Source organism: Sander lucioperca, chromosome 8 (assembly GCF_008315115.2).
Source record: "Sander lucioperca isolate FBNREF2018 chromosome 8, SLUC_FBN_1.2, whole genome shotgun sequence".
Lineage (NCBI taxonomy): Eukaryota > Metazoa > Chordata > Actinopteri > Perciformes > Percidae > Sander > Sander lucioperca.
The window spans coordinates 12,100,716-12,119,739 of record NC_050180.1 but is presented as its reverse complement, the minus strand read 5'-3'; the positions used below and the strand labels follow the sequence as shown (position 1 = coordinate 12,119,739).

Below are 19,024 nucleotides of genomic sequence, written 5' to 3'. Positions count from 1 at the left end.
GTTCACATACAGTATGTTCTGATAATACTCTTTTAAAACAAGTTCAGTAAAACAGAAAATGTTCTGTCTCCTGTGTTCTCCCCCCCCCAAAAAAAAAACAACAACAAAAAAAAAAACACAGATATTCCTTACCAATGCCTCCACCACCATGTGGGGGGGCTCCATACCGGAAGGAGTCGATGTATGCCTTGATCTTCTCCAGATCTGTAGTTTTGTAAAAAATAAAAAGAGGTTGCTAAAATAAAAAGCCTTATTAACTTTTTACAAACCATCGAGCCAATACATTTGCTGGCGTTGTATTGCAAACTAGTCACAAATAGAGGGAGACAGATATTATGTGTAAATTACTCAATGCCCCTTTATCGGAAGCATCTCTACACTCTCGCTCTCTCCACTTACCAATCTGGTGATGGATGGCCCTGTCAGTCAGCATCTGAGCGTCGTGGACTCTCTGAGCTCCAGACAGGATCTCCTCTCCCCTCATGAACATGTCATATGAGTTGGAGTATTTCTGGACAAAAAAACAAAAAACATCACCTATGAGGTCAAGAATCTGTTAAATGAAAGGGAGAGGAAAGACCATGACAGACAAAACATAAAGACTTGGGAAGTTGAAAGTTAAAGGTCCAATGTGTAGGAATTTCTCCCATCTAGTGTTGAGATCATATATCGCAGTCAACGCTCTCGCACCACGCAGTTCAAAGTACGTATTACAGCTACGGTAGCCTTCACGCTATAAAAAGCCGGTCTTTTGCTCTTTTCAATATTCTTTTTCTTTTTCTGGGCGAAGAAAACTCCTGTTCTGATTTTGAATATGTGCGGTCCTCCATGTTTCCTTCTTCAAACTTGCCGGGGCCGGGAAGCTACGATACCCATTAGCAGCACCAGTGAGTTTATCATGTGACAGCGAAAACGCGAAAGGCAGAGCAGTATGTCCTGTATGTGCCTTACCGGCTAACGCATTTCAAGATGGCGCATAAATTTGGAGCGTCTACCCCAGTTCATGCAAATGCAAATGTAAAATTTCAAAGGAATACTTTGAATTGATGGTGGTGGTAAATATTCATGAAAAAGGACCAGTTTGTGAACGGGCAACACAGATTTTGATAATGAACAACTAAACACGTTACACACTGGACCTTTAAAAGAAAGGACTGCTGTGGTCCTTTCTTTTAACTTTTAGACTGCTGCATCAACACAGGACTACTTTGGGACTCCAGAAACAGCAGAAACCATGTTAAGACTGAAGTTGAATCTGTCCACCTAAACTGGTTGACAAACTCGTACTAGACATATAGGTTACGCAGCAACAAGAAAAGAAAAAAACTTAAATTAGCAGTGCAGTGGCTTTTCTGTGACACTGCTAGCAGGTTTCTAATGATGCAAGTTAAACTCTTCATGATTACACTTTAGGGAGCTTTACTTGTGCAACAAAATCCACTGTGGTGTTTATCAGCCAGTACATCCAGCATAGGACACAGCTGAAAAGTCTTTGGGTTAGTATAAAGCTGTTCTCTGGCCGCAATGCAAGTTTAACCACAGGTCAACCACAAAACTAATTTGCATAAATCTACATAACATTTGTCACTGTACATGTGTTACTATGTAGCCAGTAACTGTGTATACAGTATGTGGGTATGAGTAAGTGAGAGACTTACAGGGTTGTTTGGATCAGGCATTGTGTAGAAGGGTCTAACAGCCAGTGGGTACTTATCCAGCACATAGAAGTCAGTGTCATACTGAGGAAAAGAGTTGAAAAGAGTTGATGCAAACAAATCAATAGTTGTTTTATAAATACACTTTATGGATACAACAGGTACACATGTATCATTCAACACAATTATATCTTTCCTTTTCTTTATATAATGTAACATTGCACCTTGAGATACTTTCTGTTATAGTTGTAAGTTCTGCATTATAACATCTTCCTCCACACTACAGGATAAAAGGGTTCTGATGTTTCTGTTACTTTTAAAAGTTCTGTAAAATCTGTCTGCCTTTGCCAACACTGCTGGGTTCTTTCTATCATGTGCCGTGTATCTTTAGTATTTTTAACTCCACTTAGAGGGGAAAATTCTGGGAACGCTCACTGTGGCTCAGGTGTTGATGATTAGATGTTTTTGGAACACTGATGAAGGCAGCTGATAAGTGCTGATTTTAATGTTGCAACCCATCAAATGATGGCTTTTTAATACTTTTAATCCAAACACACAGATCCAAATCACGCCATGTTCTACAGTCAATGTCCAACCACCAATTTTCAAATATCTTTACACTAAATTATACATTAAATGAAAACCAACCAACATTTGGACATACCTTTTCCTTGACAAGACGTCCAAGCAGCTTTTCATTGGGTGTGCTACAGAACAACCAAAAATACATTACATTGTGTCACATTGTTACCTGTAACTTGCCTGAAAGTGAATATTATATAACATTATTTAATTATCTTGTCGTGGTTTTACACCAACAGCATGACAAAGAACTGTTTCTATGCATTTCCCAACTGTGTAAATAGTTCAATAAAACAGCACTGATCACAGGAATTACTTCAATATGAATGTCTAAATGTATTTCCGCTTTTGTCAAATGAAATCATCTGACAAAACGAGTAGGATGTATTCTGACCTGAGGTCGTCCTCGTCACCCATCTCCACCCCGGCCTCGTGCAGCATGGCCAAGGCCTCGGTGTACTCCAGCCTCAGAGTGGGCTCCAGGAATTTGAAAGGCTCACTGGGGTACTGCTTGTTCACCGTCTGGATCTCTGTCTGAAAGCTGATGCAGACACAGACACAGACACAGACACACACACACACACACACACACACACACATTAAAAACTACTAACCAAAGTTCGCAGTTCCTGCCCACACACAGCCAGATGCCACACAAATGTGCCTTTGGTAGTTAACCTGACAAGACCAGAGCCCACACTGGTCAGTAACTTTGTATGGTAATATAAGTTAGGCCTCTCTTACAGTTTTGTTGTGCCTGCTGGCCACCCTATATGTTCTCTTACTATAAACAGAGTGAAGCAGAGCTCATGGAGGCAGAAAAAATACATTTAAATGCAAAAGTGACAATGCTAACTAATTCACAATTAGAAACATTACTACAATGATATTTGACTGAATGTCACAGAGCATTATTTAACATTTTTTAAAAGACATCCAACAAGTATTCAGATACTTTTATAATGAATTGAAGCAATATGAGACATCTAACAAATCTCCACGGAAGCCAGGTCATCTTTGCATGACGTGCTGGAACATCAGTCAAACGTACATGCAAATTAATTTATTACGTCAAGGAGGGACAGTGTGGAAAGTCGTGAGAAAAGATAAACAGTCAAACTGCCCTGAGAAAGAGGAACAGCGGTTGTTGTTGAAACTAACGAACAGCGACTGACATTTACATTATAAAGGGGGCTTGTTTTTTTTGTTTTTTAATGAAGTGGTAAATAAATTGAGTTGAGCCCTGTGTCTATCCAACGTGAAGCCTCTTTTTCTTTTCTTATAATAAATGTTCTAGCACATCAGCCAAATCCCCCTGAATGTTTATCTTCCATCCATGCCAACTGCTTACAGGACAGAAAACAACAACAATACAAGTATAGCTACAGAATCCTCAGCATGTTAACAATTAAAAATGGATAAGGATAAACTGAAATGCAGAATAAGTTTTAAAATCCATCATGTATAGCAGCTAAGAAGGCTCTCCCTGCTCGATGTCATTTTCAGACAATGCTGTTCTTCAGCAGTGCTGCCACGATGGTGGGTTGGAACAAAACAAAAGAAAAACTACAGGCACGCCAGAAGAGCTTTACCCAGTTTTTATTTATTCATTCTTTCTGATTCAACAGCTCTCTACACATGCTGCACTGATTCACACCACTAGGTGGCAATAAGGCCACATCAACAGACGTTCAACAGCAGCAGTGGCTGACGCCACTTAATATGGATTCAACAGCTAAAATAGTTTTACTAAGAAACACAGTATTTTTTTATATTTTTACCATCCACTGAATTTCCAACTCAGGAATAGATCCTGTCAAAATTCACCTCTTGTGTAGGAAAACAAGACTTGAGCCTCTATGGGATGTAATTTGCATTAATTGCTGGTGCCAACGTCACCTCACCTCACCTCACTTCACTTCACCTTACCTCAGAGAAAGTTTGAGTAACAAATTACCATGACAATTTGTAGAGTCAAAGAAGAATGTCAACCTCTTAGTTTGAGCTTTACTATATGAATCCTAATCTTACTTGTCTCGCAGGCCCTTGAAGATCTGCACCATGGTGTCAGTGATAGAGTCAATGACTTCGTGGTAATGGTAGCTGAAGGCCATCTCAATATCCAGACCCACAAACTCAGTCAAGTGACGGTGGGTGTTGGAGTCCTCCGCCCTGAAAACTGAAATGATGCAGATTTTATATCAACGTCTAAACAAAGTAAACGTAAGTAGAGGAAAAGTGACAGGTGGCAACACCTTTTATTTCGTGTCATCTTATCCAGGGAGCACTGAGTCCTTAAATGTGCACCTGATTAGGTCACAAGCCAGAAGTACATTCATCTCAATTAAAACCTGTAATATTTTACTAGTAATGCGGTTATAATGCTAATCTCATTTCATTGTTTCCTTTATTGTGAAGCACTCTGTTAACTCTGTGTGATGAGTGCTAGACACTAAATCATCACTGATCGCAGATACTTGTATGAGAAATAAATGACATGCGCGCTACATATAATTAGCAAGAGCTGTGTTCATTATGGTTGTTCTGAATTGGAGTGCCTAACTAATGATTCTTTCCGTTCTTCTATTTGACAGGTCTTCAGGCTGTAAGCAGTTCATTAAAGGTGTGTCTACATCCCTCATATGGCTGAATGGAATGGAAGTCAGGTATGCGCACATGCACACAATTTCACAATGATTGAGATTTACAAAAGACATACATGCATATGTATGGCTTTATAAATCGGTATATGCATATTTATGCTTTTGTATGCACAAAGAGTTTTAGTCTAGAACCTACACACAGTTGTATGCATCTGACCCCTGCATACATTTACCGAAACCACTCCAAACATAGCTAACACGACATCTGCTGCTCTATACTTAAGCCTAGTGTTTACATCTGTTTGCCCGCTGATGAGCCTCTTTAGATGATTTCAGATATTGGCACCCACAGCCGTGGAAGCAACATTGAAAAAGACAGTACTTCTGGCTGCTGGCATTTCGAGAGAGAGTTGATCCCAATTCTCCTTACTTGCTGAATTGGTGCGACCGTAACTAAGGTAACAGTGGTGAGTACAATGTTTCCTTAGAAGCACTGATGACCTTAAGCCCTTTGATTTCGCCGGTGGAGCTACAGAGAAGCAAACAAAGACCTCGGTCCAGTCTGTAGAATACTGAATGAGCATCCTTCTCTCAAATGTTTAATTTATTTTGTTGGAGAATCGTGTTCCATCTTAAAATCACATGTAAGTAGCAAATTAAAAAGGAAGGCTGTGTATAGGGTTTTCTGTATTTATGCGTGTTGTTGCATACTGCGTGTATTCAATCAGATGGTGGCAGTGTTTGCTTACCTAAAGAGCTGGGGGGGAAAGAGAACTTAGCACAGCACTATAAAGTCTATTACAAGTCCCATTGTGTCACTAACACACTAAGCTCACAGTGAAAGCAACAGAGGAAGGTCTCTTAAACTTTAACAGTCTAAATGCATTTGCAGTTATTATCAAACTGTCATCTCAGTTAATAGGGTCTACGGTTTTCACGACACTCTAGCTGCTCATTTCGCTGTTGGCCAAAAGTGAATGAAAATGTGTGAGTGGACGGTCGGGAGGCATTCTTACCTGGACCCACACAGAAGACCTTGTCAAAGTCAGCACAGATGCACATCTGCTTGTAGAGCTGGGGAGACTGGGCCAGGTAGGCGCTGGTTTTAAAGTAAGATACAGTGAAGACATTCGCTCCACCTTCGCTGGCAGCTAGAAGTGGACAAAGACACCTTTTAGAAGTGAGGTTTTTACTGCCCCATAGCACAAAATGGCCATTAACTGCAAAGGCAGATATAAGTTATCACAAACACACATTTAGCAGGAAACTGGGGTTTCTCACTTCACAAACTCAGACACCCTCCACCTAATGATGATACATATACTGCCTGTTCAGTAGACATTTCAGTTGGAAATCTAATTAGCCAACTTAGTGTCATTTTTCTCTCTTTTTTTAAAATAATAATTGTACATATGACTGGTTAGCAACAACAGAAACTATGCCACAGACTTTTTGATGGCACATTTTTGGATGCTGACAATAGTCAATAAAAGTATTAATTTTTTTATCATCTGATAAAAACCACAGACAGTTGCCTCGCACGTTTTTAAAAAAACAAACACAGGCCTCACTCCAGCCAGACTTAGAGAACACATCTGCGGTTCCCTATTTCACACAAACACGTCATAGGGCACTATATGATATTCTCATTTCGTCAATAGTAGGGTGGGGGTTCAAACAGCACAAACTGTACTTTGGGTGTTGGCAGGCAGGAAAATGCGGTTTTTGCAAAAAGCACAGTGTTGGTTTACATGCCGCCAAAACAAAAGAGCGGTAGTTTTGAATTTAGTCGTGCCAGGCAACTGCGATATCATTGGCCCTTGAAGAAAAGAGGAAGTGAGAGCGTCACAGGTTTCGCCACACTTCATTTCAGATCTCAGAGGCACGTGGGAGGCCGAGGACGGGAGATCCGTGTACAAGACAATGTACTTTGCTGGAAGAAAAACTCTAAATCTATTTTGACTCAAGCTTACTGTAAATTGATGTTTTTAGATCAAACCCCGTTCCTATTCACTTATGTACAGCTTTCATTATAAAAGATATACCTTCCTGAGCATTTTCTCAAGGCTGTATACAATAAATTAAATTCCAGCTGAAAAGTGGAAAGGGTTTTTCACAAGGTAAATTGTAAACCTGTACAATACCAAGTCATCTCTCACACCTGATGTTGAGAAAAAGATACCAGGATAAGAGAGACACGTTGCAAGGAAAAGCTCAAAATAGCTGTCTTTTAAATGTCAGTGGGAAGAGGTTTTTTTCTTCCAGTCCTCCCTTCTTTTACTGATGTGGGATAAGGTCTTTTGGGAGCAAGCTTAAGGAAGGCCTCCCCTGTCAAGTTAAAAAGGCATTGTGTGGAAATGTGAGAGTAGAGGAGCTGATGTGAGAATTGGTCGATGCATCAAAATTCCCAGAGGGCTGGATTCAATTCTTGATAGGTTGAAAACAGTAAAACTCTTTTTTTTATACCTTCTTGTCTGTTGTTTGCTTGAACATAGATGCAAGTGACTGTTTGGGTTCAGAAACTCTCCGTTACTCACTGAAACCGTTTTGTAGCCCCAAAAAAAAAAAAGTCACATGATGACTCACAGGACACCTGTGGGTGGTTGATATGGAAACAAGCGTGTCTCTACTGAAACATCTAATCGAGTATGATTCAATGCCGCGTTAGTCTTAGTTTTCCCGTGGGGCAGAATCAACGGGACAGAGAGTGTGTGTACCTGATATGATTTTAGGTGTCTGGATCTCCACAAAGCCCTTTTTGGTGAGGGTTTCTCTGAAGAGCTGGCACACTCCGGACTGCAGGCGAAATATGGCCTGGCTGGTGGTCGTCTTTGGGAGGATAAACACGCAGCCACACACAGAGAGACATTTCCACACTTAGCGTGATCCATTGGATTTATTACACATTATCATCATAACAGATGTGTGAAAACAAGACTGCCAATTTCTGTTCATGCAACTCCTCTCAACATGAAGGGTGAAACCTCTAATTTGCTGGCAAGGGCAAGACATGCATTCAAAGCCAGCGAGAGCCCCAGGTACTTTAAACCTGTCATTATAAATGTAAATGCTGAAACAAAGGCGGGGAGAGAAATAGCTCAAACTAAACAAAGAGATTACGGTAAAAACCTAAGCCCCAAAACTGCAACAGGGAACACTCCCTTCATTTGACTGACTCATCTGAAATGACCACACGATTTCTACAATTGAGCTTTACTGGCTTTAAACTTTAGTTATTATACACCTTAATGAAGACAGACCCTGGTCCTTTCAACAGTATGCACAGGTCTGCGTTAATTACAAGGTTTCATTCCTCCCTTATTTCAATTACTAGAGGCTGTCCAGTCCTGAATAGGCCTTGTCTGACTACCAGTTTGCAGAATGGAAAGGTGATAATGTCCAAATACTGGCAAGCTCATTAATCTGCACACAATGCTTCAGGGCTGTCTGGCTAGAACTTTTCCTTCAGTTCCAATCTAAAAACTTTAGAAAAAAGAAGAAGTGGGAAAATACGTAAAACTTTTCTGCTTGAAAACATCCTTTGCCCAAACCTTTAAAAAAGCAGTGAACCAAATGAACCAAGCTAATCTCACATGACTCATTTGTGTCATGTACCGTATTACACATTGGGGCTGTGGCCCATGTTAAACCTGGGAACCCCAACTTAAAACCAGTCCGTGGATGACCGTGTTCAAAAATTAGAAAGCACTTCCTGCAGTGTGTCTGTAGTGAGTAGGTGTGAAAATTGGTGGGTGGGTAGCGGTTAGTGTACTCCCAAACTGGCACTTCATCTGATGGTGTCCTTCTAGTGTGGGACCTTTATGAAACAGACCTAAACCTGACATACCTCTCAGTGGCACATATTGCTAGCTTAAAACCTGCCTGTGGTGATGATCCACCACAGGCAGGTTTCAAAAGCAGTTTCAAATATTTGCCTGGTTTCACTCCTGGGCTCACCTGTATTCTTTTTAGTAATACGTCCATTTGGTAAAACAACAGTTGAACGATTTGAGTGTCAAGCTTCTCTGATTGTCTAATGTGAATACAAAGTCATTAACAGTGGTGATATGGCATAACTTAAAGGGTAACTACTGTTTGTTTTTTTTTCCAACCCTTTGTTTTTGTGTCTAAGTGACTGATGGGAACAACAATCTTTGACATTGGTCCAGTATTAAGCGAGATCGCTGCAGTCGGCAGCGGCGAAACAAGCTACAATGTAAGTTCATAGGGCAATTGTCCAGCTTGTATTTACCTTCACAAAAGTGCTCGTTGGACAGTGCCCACTGACAGGCTCAGATTAATATTCTAAGTGTCTGACAACATTATGGAAAGGATTTCTAAGGAGGTCGACCTTTCTGTTAAAGAGTAAGATCCTTTTTTTAAACATAAAAACCCTTGGCACTTCTGGGGATTTGCCTCAACTCTATTCAACACCAATTAACTAGTTGGGGTGACTTCCCAAAATATTCTACCTGTGAGTCCAGCTGTCTTATGCAAACTAAATTCAATGTAACTTTTATACTGTGTTTTAGTGCTCAGGTTACAAGGGGAGTTCCGTAAGCACGAAATTATTATTAGGGGAGGGGTTACGGTTATCTTTTGGAGTGTCTGTCAGCCAGTGTGGGAACCACTTTATAGCTTCACTGGGCTCTAAAGTGCGAAACTGATGACAGACCCGAGTCACTGAGCTCAAAGTGCACAGTGTTACAGAAACAGGTGTTGTTGTGAGGCTTGTGAGCTACGCGGCTCTGTGCTGTGGTGTTAGCGCCTTCCTGCCTGCTGCATCACGCACATGGGAGGCACTGATCAAAACAATGAGACGCTTTGTGGCTCAGTCGCTACTTCTGCTGGCATTGGTTTAGCACATCTCCCCCACTGCAAGATGGGTAGCACCAGCCCACTAAATCACAGACCATCTCTTTTTCATTTTACAGGTGAAGTGGTTTGCTTTGCATTTTGAAATGCTGATAGTAGCTTATAAGGTCCCTTTAATGTGGAAAAATGCTTTACATCTCTTACAAGTTTACTATATTACTAGATACAATTTGATTGACTTTGTAACATTTGTAAATTTAAAAAAAGGATTAATAAAACTAAAGAAATGGACAGAAATACTAGCCCTGAAAAGGCTTATTTAAACAAGTGTGGCTTCATATATCTATATATATATTTTTCATCCCACCAGCCAACCACTCAAGCCTCAAATGTGAACATGTCGCTTGCGAGATTAGATACATTGAGACAGATCCTCCGCAGGCTGTGTCACAAATTCAGTGTTTTTTCCACTTGTTTTTCCTCAGCTCTGGTAGCAACTTACCCTGAGATCAATCACCCTGTTGTCCAGCTTGGTGTCCTGGTTGACTGTGGCTCTGCCTTCCTGGGGGCAAACAAAAAACACCACATCACCAAAAACCCCTCAGACTATGAAATGTAATGTAACTGCCCAGTTCCTGTTTTGTTCTTTGTGTTTGTGACCAGTGTAAATGCTTTTAAGAGGCTTTTAAAATCTCAAAAGGAAGACGGTCCTTTTCTGTATAAAATTCCTAGTACACAACTATCAATCAACTATTGCCAGAATATCAGCCTGCAAAACCAATAATCCACATGCTATTTATTTTACCTAATGAAACACTTTATGACGACAATCCTTATACAGTTTAAACCAAGAAGTAAACAATTTACAGTTGCTTTGTTCCTTGCAGCAACTATTACTGGGTCAACTGCAACAAAGGAAGTCTGCAACGTGGGACAGCAGGGCAATAAAAACAGAAAAGAAAAGAATAAAAAACAAATGAAAGAATAAATGTTTCATCACGGGAGGAACCACTGCTTCCAGGGTCATGGATGTCAGACTTCCCTTAGGACCCGCTGGGGTTTGAGCTAATAGCCTGTGTAGCCACATCCTGCTCCAAACAGCCCCATGCAGGGAGACAAAAGGTTAGACGGGCATACAGTCGGGTAGACAGACCTGTTAAGGCCCGTGTCTCTGGGGAAGACAGGTGCTGCTACCAGTGTGTGACTGACATGCTAAATCCCAGCAGAAAGCACCTGGGATGCTGCTGCAGCTGCAGAGATCGGCTTACTGGATAAACACGGACCGGCTCTCAGCCGTCACTGGTATAGTGAGACCCATATATTGATTTGCTCATGATACATGTATAAAGTAATATGATAATATAACATTTGAACTTGAATAAGATAGATCCACAGATACAGAAAAACAATAGCTACTGGGGTGTGGCAATGCTTTCACTGCATCTATTTAAAATGATGTTGATTCGGCAGCTTCAACCTGTGGATAGAAAGGTTTGCTGCTGTGCTTGCAACATTATTGTTAATCACTATGTAACAATTTGAATTGAGCAAATGAAGATTCTTGAGAAAAATATGTATTTTCCCTCAAATGCAGCTCAATATCTGTCATCAGCTATTTTTGTTTACACAGTCACTATGCCAGAATTTAACGTAACAGATGCTGCATTTTAGTAGCAAGCATGTCAGCCAATGAGAGCGACCACATGTTTTATGTTTCTCCGACCATAAGTCAGAATTATAGCAACATTTCAGTTTCCCAAAGAACGATGGACAGCTTCATGACATTTCTGCTGTATGTAAAGTTGATAAAGCTGCACTCATGTACTGCGGAAAGACTACTAAAGCATCCAACCACCTGTTTAAGGGACACATCATTTCCACTGGCAACTTCGGCAGCTAATTCTCCTAACCTGCCAATGTTGTCAACATGTTTGACAAGACACAGAGCGTACTGTAGTAGGTATTTGCACAGATCTATAATTGTCTAACGGTTATACATTTTTTGATTACACATACTGGTTTCAAAATAAACAAAACTGAATTCAAAAGAAAAAAAACAAAGTTTCTTGAGTTGAATCACCAACCAATCACACTTGTATCCAACCGACTCGTTGTTAAGCCAGCGTTTCACACTCCAAAAACAGCAGCCTTAAAGTTTAATAACCAGCTCAACTGTGGGTGGAAAATTTAATGACTTCTTAAATGCACCACGGTTCTCTAAAATTATTCAGCATCGATGCACTAATCTCCTTAATTGGAATTCAGTGGGCACCCTAAACCCTGGCTGCCAGCTCTTATAAACACCACTTGAGGGGCGAGTCAAACAAGGTGATGTTACTCACTGAATGTGATGTTACTCAGTGCGAGCCATTCTGCTCATCATCTTGCTTTATTGTACCAGGTTTAATTACCCAATCCTTGACCCTGCCAAAAACACAAATCTCTATTCTTACTGACAACGTCTTCTCTCTGTGACCGGACAAAGTTCACGCATGGATATGCTAGAATTTGGCTTTCAATATAAAGTATACCGATGCATTAAGGCTTACAGTGGACTCTCTCACAGTCAGTTCCTGTTTCTAACACTGAAAAGTTGATGTAAGTTTTTTTTTTTTTAATTAAAGCACAGTTTGGAGGAGAGTCAACAGGGTCTGTGTTTTTTGTCTGGTTGAGACGGAGCAGTCTTATTGGCATTACATGCTGATTCTTTTCACCTTGAGAATGTACCACACTATTCCATTCCAAGTGTCCTCTTTTTCAGCTAAACCACAACACATAGTGGACCTTCCATTAATCACCTACCTAATGTCATACAATCAGTGTGAATTGCTTCATTGAAAAGAACGAATAAGATCAGCCTTGGGTGTCAGCCAATAATTCACATTAGTAGGCACAGTAAAGAAAATAGCACTGGAGTGTCAGTAGGGAGAATTCTGGGCCAAGTATGCTTTCCATGCCCTTTCATCCATCCATCCATACGTTCATCCTCACCTCTTCCCCCTCTCCGTCAGGCCTGACGGCATCCTCCAACTGCAGGGGGAGACGAGGCTCTGCCTGGCTGATGACAAAAATCTGAGAGGGGAAAGAAACAAAAAGTAAAAAAATTCAGAGGGTGACAAACCACAAACATTTCCATTAGATGTTGTGACAATGGAAAGTACCTGGACTCCACATACAGGCATAAAAACCAAAGTGAAAGACACTGACAGCCTCATCTGTTAAAACCACATTTATGTGTGATTGACTATGTGTGTTTACCTGCTGCTAAGGATCATGTACAGTTGGTCGATACATTCACTGAGCCCTGCAATACTTACATATTGACAATGTCTTAAAGACAATGTCAAAGTTTGTGGTGTTGCAGGGTGCCCGGGTAGTACACCTGGTGGAGCGTGCTTTGTAGCAACTCATTTGACAATGGCTTGAACGTAATGGACGTTCAATAATATCAAAAAGTTACGCACTAAAGCTTTAACTGTCCTATCAAATAAAGGCAACAAAAAAAAAAAGAAAAAAAAAAAAAAAACTGAACTGTGTTGAGTGAAGAGTTTACGTGTGCGTTAAGAACTCCGTGCGTGTTTGATAAATGTAGTGAAAAGTATGCCCACCCTCTCGATGTGCAGCTCCACGTCCTGCTGGGAACAGCTCTCGATCTTCTGCTCCACTTTCCTCACCAACGCCTCCACGTCTACAATGCTTTCCTTGGTAATGCTGGTGGAGACAGTTGGGATGGTGGAGTGTAAACAACGGATAGCACTTAGAAAACAAACTCATTTGTGTGGGAGGCTAACTGCCTGAGAACAATATTTCCATTAAACTGTGACTGATGCATTTAGACAAGCATTTTCATTTTTCACGCTGTGACGTGCAGGGGGTAGTGTAGGATAGGGTTGAGTGGTTTTGAGTTGGGTGGTGGGGCGACAACGAGAAGCTGTTTTTCTTCCAAAATCACTACAAATTCTAAAAATACATGACATTAGCTAACGGGGAAAGGGGCAAGTTGAGATACCACAAGCTTGTGGCTTTCAAAAGAAAACTGTATCCTCATTTCTCTGCTTGACACAAATGTGCCTCTACTTACGTTAGGCTCAAATAAACAGGATGCAGCAGGGTAGAAAATCTGTCTCCTCACATTCATTTTAGACCGCCACAATTTTACTCTGGAACCCTAAAATGATTCCTGTCACCATATTATTATTTCAAAAAGGAGCCCATTTTAGTTTTTGCTTTTAGATAAATCTGATGGTGGCATCACACTAGGATTTTAAGAGGTATAAAGGCCCTACTTGACCCAACTGTCTATCAAATGGGGTGTGTGCAATTAAATTAGCACCAGCTAATTTTAAGGCACAAAACATGATACATTACAGCAATGTGCATAATCACATGGTTCACCTTATTAATTTTATATCAGTCAAAAAGGAGATGTAAATAAACAGAAACAGCCAAGTTAAGAGGGTGATTGTTGAGTTTTTAGAAAACGTTTTGCAAAAGAGTTGCAGCTTACATAATTTTACAGCTACCGGAAAGTACCAAGCTCTACTGTACTACAAAAACAGTTTGAGATTGAGCCCAGAGGTAAGAATTCCCCCAGTTATACTGTTTATAAAGTTAACTACAGCATGCCCAGGGGACCCATTTCTTATTTTGTCACCATGGTTTTTTCTAAACAATGCAGCATCTTCCTACACAAGTTTCTCACTGAAACCCAGAAGAGATAAGAGGAACAACACTGACATGCGCAACCACTCAAGGCCAGATGGGAAACCCACTGTAATCCTTCGCTCCTCCTCATTAAAAAGCAGTAATGAGGGCCTGAACACTGGGGTCCTGCTGTCCCTTTAGCCCCACGACATCTGCCGCCATAGTCCTTCCCCCCCCCCAAGTAGGAGATCAGTTAGATAAATAAACCTCCATATTAATAACCTCCGCTGCATGGCCCAGAGGCTGGCGACAAAACGTTTAGCACACACTGAGGGAGACAGAGTGATTACCTCGAGAAATACAAGAAAAAGGGAGAGAGACTGCTTTCATACTGAATCAATGTCCCAGGAACACAACACTCTGGCCATGAAAGACACCTACAGCCATGACTTCAGCTGCTAATGCATCACTACATTACATAATTGGCAAGCAGAGCTCACTAGACTGACTTTCCAATTTCAAAAGATGAAAGACGCTACACATGTATGTTTTCACCATCCTGTCGCTTTTGGTCCTTGAAGCCCACAAACAAGTACCGGTGCCAACATTACCCTCAGAACCTGAGATCATACTCAAACTCTCATTACCCAGCAAGACGTTTGACTGCTTTATCGCTGAGGCAAACAAAAAGACAGACAAAGATTAAAGAATCACAAGAAACCAAGGCTGCAAAAACAGGCCTTCTGCAGACCAACATCATGACTGTCTTCCAAAAAAGATATGTTGCTATTGAGTCTTTTGAATGCAATTTCTAAACAAAGTGAGCAGCAGCTATGACATTTCATTGACCTCCATTGTGTTGGAGTGGAGCCAGATATCTCAAAATCTCCACATAAACAACAAATCTGCATGGCTACATTCCAGTAGAGGTAAGTGAGACTACATGTTTTTCTAATTTTAAATATGGGTGAATCAACCTTTTAAACTACTTACATGTTATGCAGTGGTAGGGCTGCTGCTCTCACTGACTAGTGATGGTCTCGGACACACACACAGACAAACACCACAGGGCGTGCTATTATTTCAAACGGGTCATCCAAATCATCAAATTCTTTAAGACGCTTGGACTGAATCAGGTGAGTCAGGATTGAATCAAACCTACAAACTTCTTACAATCAGACATGTTTATTGCCATTCCAGTTTTAGGAGCCAAATCGGCCACAGCTCCCTTGTGCTTTACACTCGACACTCCTGAGGTACTTAAGTGGAGTAAAGGTTGCAGAGCCTGAAGATCCCTTAATTGAATTGTGTGAGTGAGAGGAGGATGACTTTGGCGTACAATATATGAAAGAAGACTTCCCCAGCAATGTCATCACTGCCCTCGGCGTGATTATGAGAGGATTTACTTGTAATCCAGGGTCTTACTCAGCTTGTCAATCATTGCACCAAAGTGTGTGAAACCAGACGTGAGCCAGAAAGCCACAGGAACTGACAATGCCATCTGTTCTGAAAGATTTAAATATAAAAAGCACATAACATTTTGATCCTAACAGCAACGCTCAGAAAAACCTTTTGGTAAATCGTTAGCGTGACTAGCGTGAGCTGTTTTTGTGTTTTGTTCTAAGACCATGTTGCCTTGACAAGCGTGTCATCACTTTCACTTACTCCGTTGTTACAATGAATTGCACAACAATCTAACTGCCCAACCGTAACATTGCAGAACCAGATTGAGAAACAAAAATATATTGAAATGTATGTACGATGTCCTAAACAAAATATCCTGCAACTTTTCTACAATGTTAAACAACACGCAACTTGAAATCAATGGTCCTTTCTACGGCTGTGTTGAAGCTACAAAGAACTGCAGGATAACAGAAACTGAAGCTGAATCTCAAAACCGGCTGGGAGCAGGTCAGCTGAATGACTGAGGGGAACTACGGCGCGGTCAGGGGATTCTCACACTTCTAACAAAGTGGGGTCAGTGTGTTCAGGCAGCAGAGGTCAAGACTCGGGTCTGAGCAGCAGTGACCTCGCCCTCATTAGAAACGTGTACCTGTGTTTTGGTTGAGTTTCCTGTAAACAACATACTGCAACAAACCGCCAAGAGGCTCCTAGGGTCTCATTGACGAAACATGAGCAGAATGAATGTGTGTAAAATGGTAATTTATGCGCCTTTGAGTATTCATCAAATTTAGTAGCTCTGACTTGTTTACATATGACTCAAGCAGGTGTGTACATAAACTCCATCATTCATCAGTTACTTATTTTATTAAGTCCTTCATGTTTTGTTTTTTTGAGATTATTTTGTTGGGCTTTCCTGCCTTTAATCAATAGGACAGCTAGGTGAGAAAGAGGAAAGAGAGGGGGAAGACATGCAGGAAATCGTCACAGGTCGGACTCGAACCCTGGACCTCTGCGTCGAGGCATAAGCCTCGAAGTATATGTGCGCCTGCTCTACCCACTGAACCAACCCGGCCACAAGTCCTTCATGTTTTTGAATGAATCTGGCTGTACTATGTCTAGCTGTAGATGCTATCTAATATACCCGTTTTGTCGCTCAGTCCTAAATGATCAGGGGAAGTGAGAAGCTGGGGACACTCGTCAACCCACAGTGCCCTCGGCGCTAGGTATGAGGTCACTGTCTGGAACAATAACGGAGCCTGACACATCCCAATGATGTTTGACACTGCTTTGTCAGTGATGTGCCATTAAGTTAATAGTTTTAATCAAACCAATTTCTTTCAACGTTTTGTGAGATTCTCTGGGAGGACCGCAGACACTTGTGTCATCTTCAGTCTTAATGTTAGCTTTTTGTGAGGCTATAAGGCTATTATAGCTGCTACTTTATAAGAGGCTTGTTGTAAATACAGCTGCAATGTCTGCATTGCTTAACATTGCATTGCTTCTTTATTATTCAATGTCTTAACTGCCATTTTGGTGTGGCAGATTACACTTGTGGGTGTTGCCCTTTGCCTAATTTAGCAATGTCTGCAGAGGTGCCTGTTAAGTAATACATGATCATTATCGTCTTCCCCATTTACAAATATATTAAATTCATCGAACAATGGTAGTAATGGAAAACAGATGCTTCCAACCATCTGATGAGCATTTTACATTACATGAATAATGTTATGTTATACCTAAAGTCCAATTTTAGAATTATTTTACAAAAGAGCCCCCTTGTGAACATCAAATGTCAGCCTAAAGTGGCATTATTATCAGCCCTCCCCCTTTAGCCCTTTTAATAAAGTGCATATCCGCTGATAGTCGTGTTCATTCATAGACTACCAGTAATGGGCTACAATTTGGCTGCTAACATGAATAATGATGCTTGGCTCTTAAGCATTTCTTCCTCATCTGATCCTAGCTGCTGTATCTGCCATCTCGACAGGAACCGTTCCATTAAAACGCTGCTGTATCCCGCCCTGTTAACAGCCAGCTTTTGTTGTCAAGTGAAAAATGATTGATTCCACCACCCTCCACCTCACTCAGAATGTGTGAAAATGGATCGGTGGACGATTAGGGCCCAGGATTTTCCCACCATTGTTTGTGCCCTCTCTGACAGGAAGAGCAGTCTCGGTACTCACTTTGCGGCGAACTTGACCATCTGCTTGCTGGCACGATCTCCCACTGCGACCAGTGCCTGCACGTTGAACTGCTGTTGACGCAGGACCAAGAAGCATTGCTTCCCTGAAAACAAAACAAAACCGATAGTGCCGGGCTGTTAAGATCTTTTTAATGCAAGCTTAACAGGCTTGTCACAATAAAAGCTTGGGCGCTCTTCTCTGACGCAATGTGCATTTGTCCAGTCAAAAGTCTACGTGTGACTCCAGATGAAGAAGGTTTCCCCCAGCTGTAAGGACGTCATCTACAGGTAAAGTGTCAAACATTTGTGAACGGAGTCTTCTCTTTGAAGAGCACTGTGTGGAGAAAGGGTGATTGCTACCTTCCTAACAAACACACACAGGCACGCACACCTAGGAAGAGTGTAAACAAGTTAGCCAACAAAAACTCAGGGCAGCAGACCACCCAGGTACTTTGATGTTTGTTGCCTGTGAGAAGGGGGTGGGTGGTGGGGATAATAGCAATGCCAAAATCCCACCAACAGATGCATCTCATCCTAGACCAAATGAGGATATTGTTGTGCTCACACGGAAATCCTTACAGCGAGCAGAGAGAATGAAGACGTGAGTGGAGGGGAAGTGACTCTTGACTCTGGAAGTTATCTTGAAGGGAAATGACTAGAAGATAATCATTGAGACCTTCAGTTTGTTTGCAATCACAAGTTTAGTACAGCAGCAAAAAAGGCTTTGTTTTTCATACAGAGATGTAATAACCTGGCAAGGCTGAGTAGGTTCATTGTATTCAAATAGAGCAACTTTGTGGCTGCAAGTAGCTGGAACCCAGCAAATAGAGGTTATCTGAGCTTCCACTTGGCGGTGACATGCCAGTCTGACAATGATATCAAAAACAACCGCAGGTTGTCAAACTTTGCTTAACATGGAAGGAATGGGGGGAAAACTGCTCTGCAAGTGTCTGCACAATCCCACAGAGGAATAATATTGCAAAAAATGGGGGAAGATCTTGTTTGTTTATTCATACGGGGGTACAGTTTATTATTGATTTTCGCAATAAAAGCTGCCTTGTCTCTTTGTAGTTTCTGAACTTCAGTGTTGATCAGCCTTAAGAGAGTAATATCAGTCAGCTAGGTCATGGAAAATCTAA

The 19,024-nt window shown here is 41.2% G+C and overlaps 1 protein-coding gene and 1 long non-coding RNA gene across 2 annotated transcripts in view; one reads left to right on the top strand and one right to left on the bottom strand.

Moving 5' to 3' along the window:
- dars1 (aspartyl-tRNA synthetase 1) overlaps positions 1–19,024 on the bottom strand; it is a 28,442-nt gene that overhangs the window by 623 nt on the left and 8,795 nt on the right. Inside the window, exons 6-17 of the mRNA XM_031281692.2 lie at positions 17,887–17,989; positions 13,264–13,366; positions 12,647–12,727; positions 10,158–10,217; positions 7,558–7,669; positions 5,857–5,991; positions 4,269–4,416; positions 2,632–2,778; positions 2,320–2,362; positions 1,659–1,739; positions 400–511; positions 133–204 (exon numbers count right to left, since the gene is read on the bottom strand). Of these exons, the coding sequence (XP_031137552.1) occupies positions 133–204; positions 400–511; positions 1,659–1,739; positions 2,320–2,362; positions 2,632–2,778; positions 4,269–4,416; positions 5,857–5,991; positions 7,558–7,669; positions 10,158–10,217; positions 12,647–12,727; positions 13,264–13,366; positions 17,887–17,989 (1,197 nt within the window). The remainder of the gene's footprint in view (positions 1–132; positions 205–399; positions 512–1,658; positions 1,740–2,319; positions 2,363–2,631; positions 2,779–4,268; positions 4,417–5,856; positions 5,992–7,557; positions 7,670–10,157; positions 10,218–12,646; positions 12,728–13,263; positions 13,367–17,886; positions 17,990–19,024) is intronic.
- On the top strand, positions 410–1,749 carry LOC118495578. The gene is made up of 2 exons (XR_004898033.1): positions 410–624; positions 1,153–1,749. It is a non-coding gene; the product is annotated as an uncharacterized LOC118495578 (long non-coding RNA).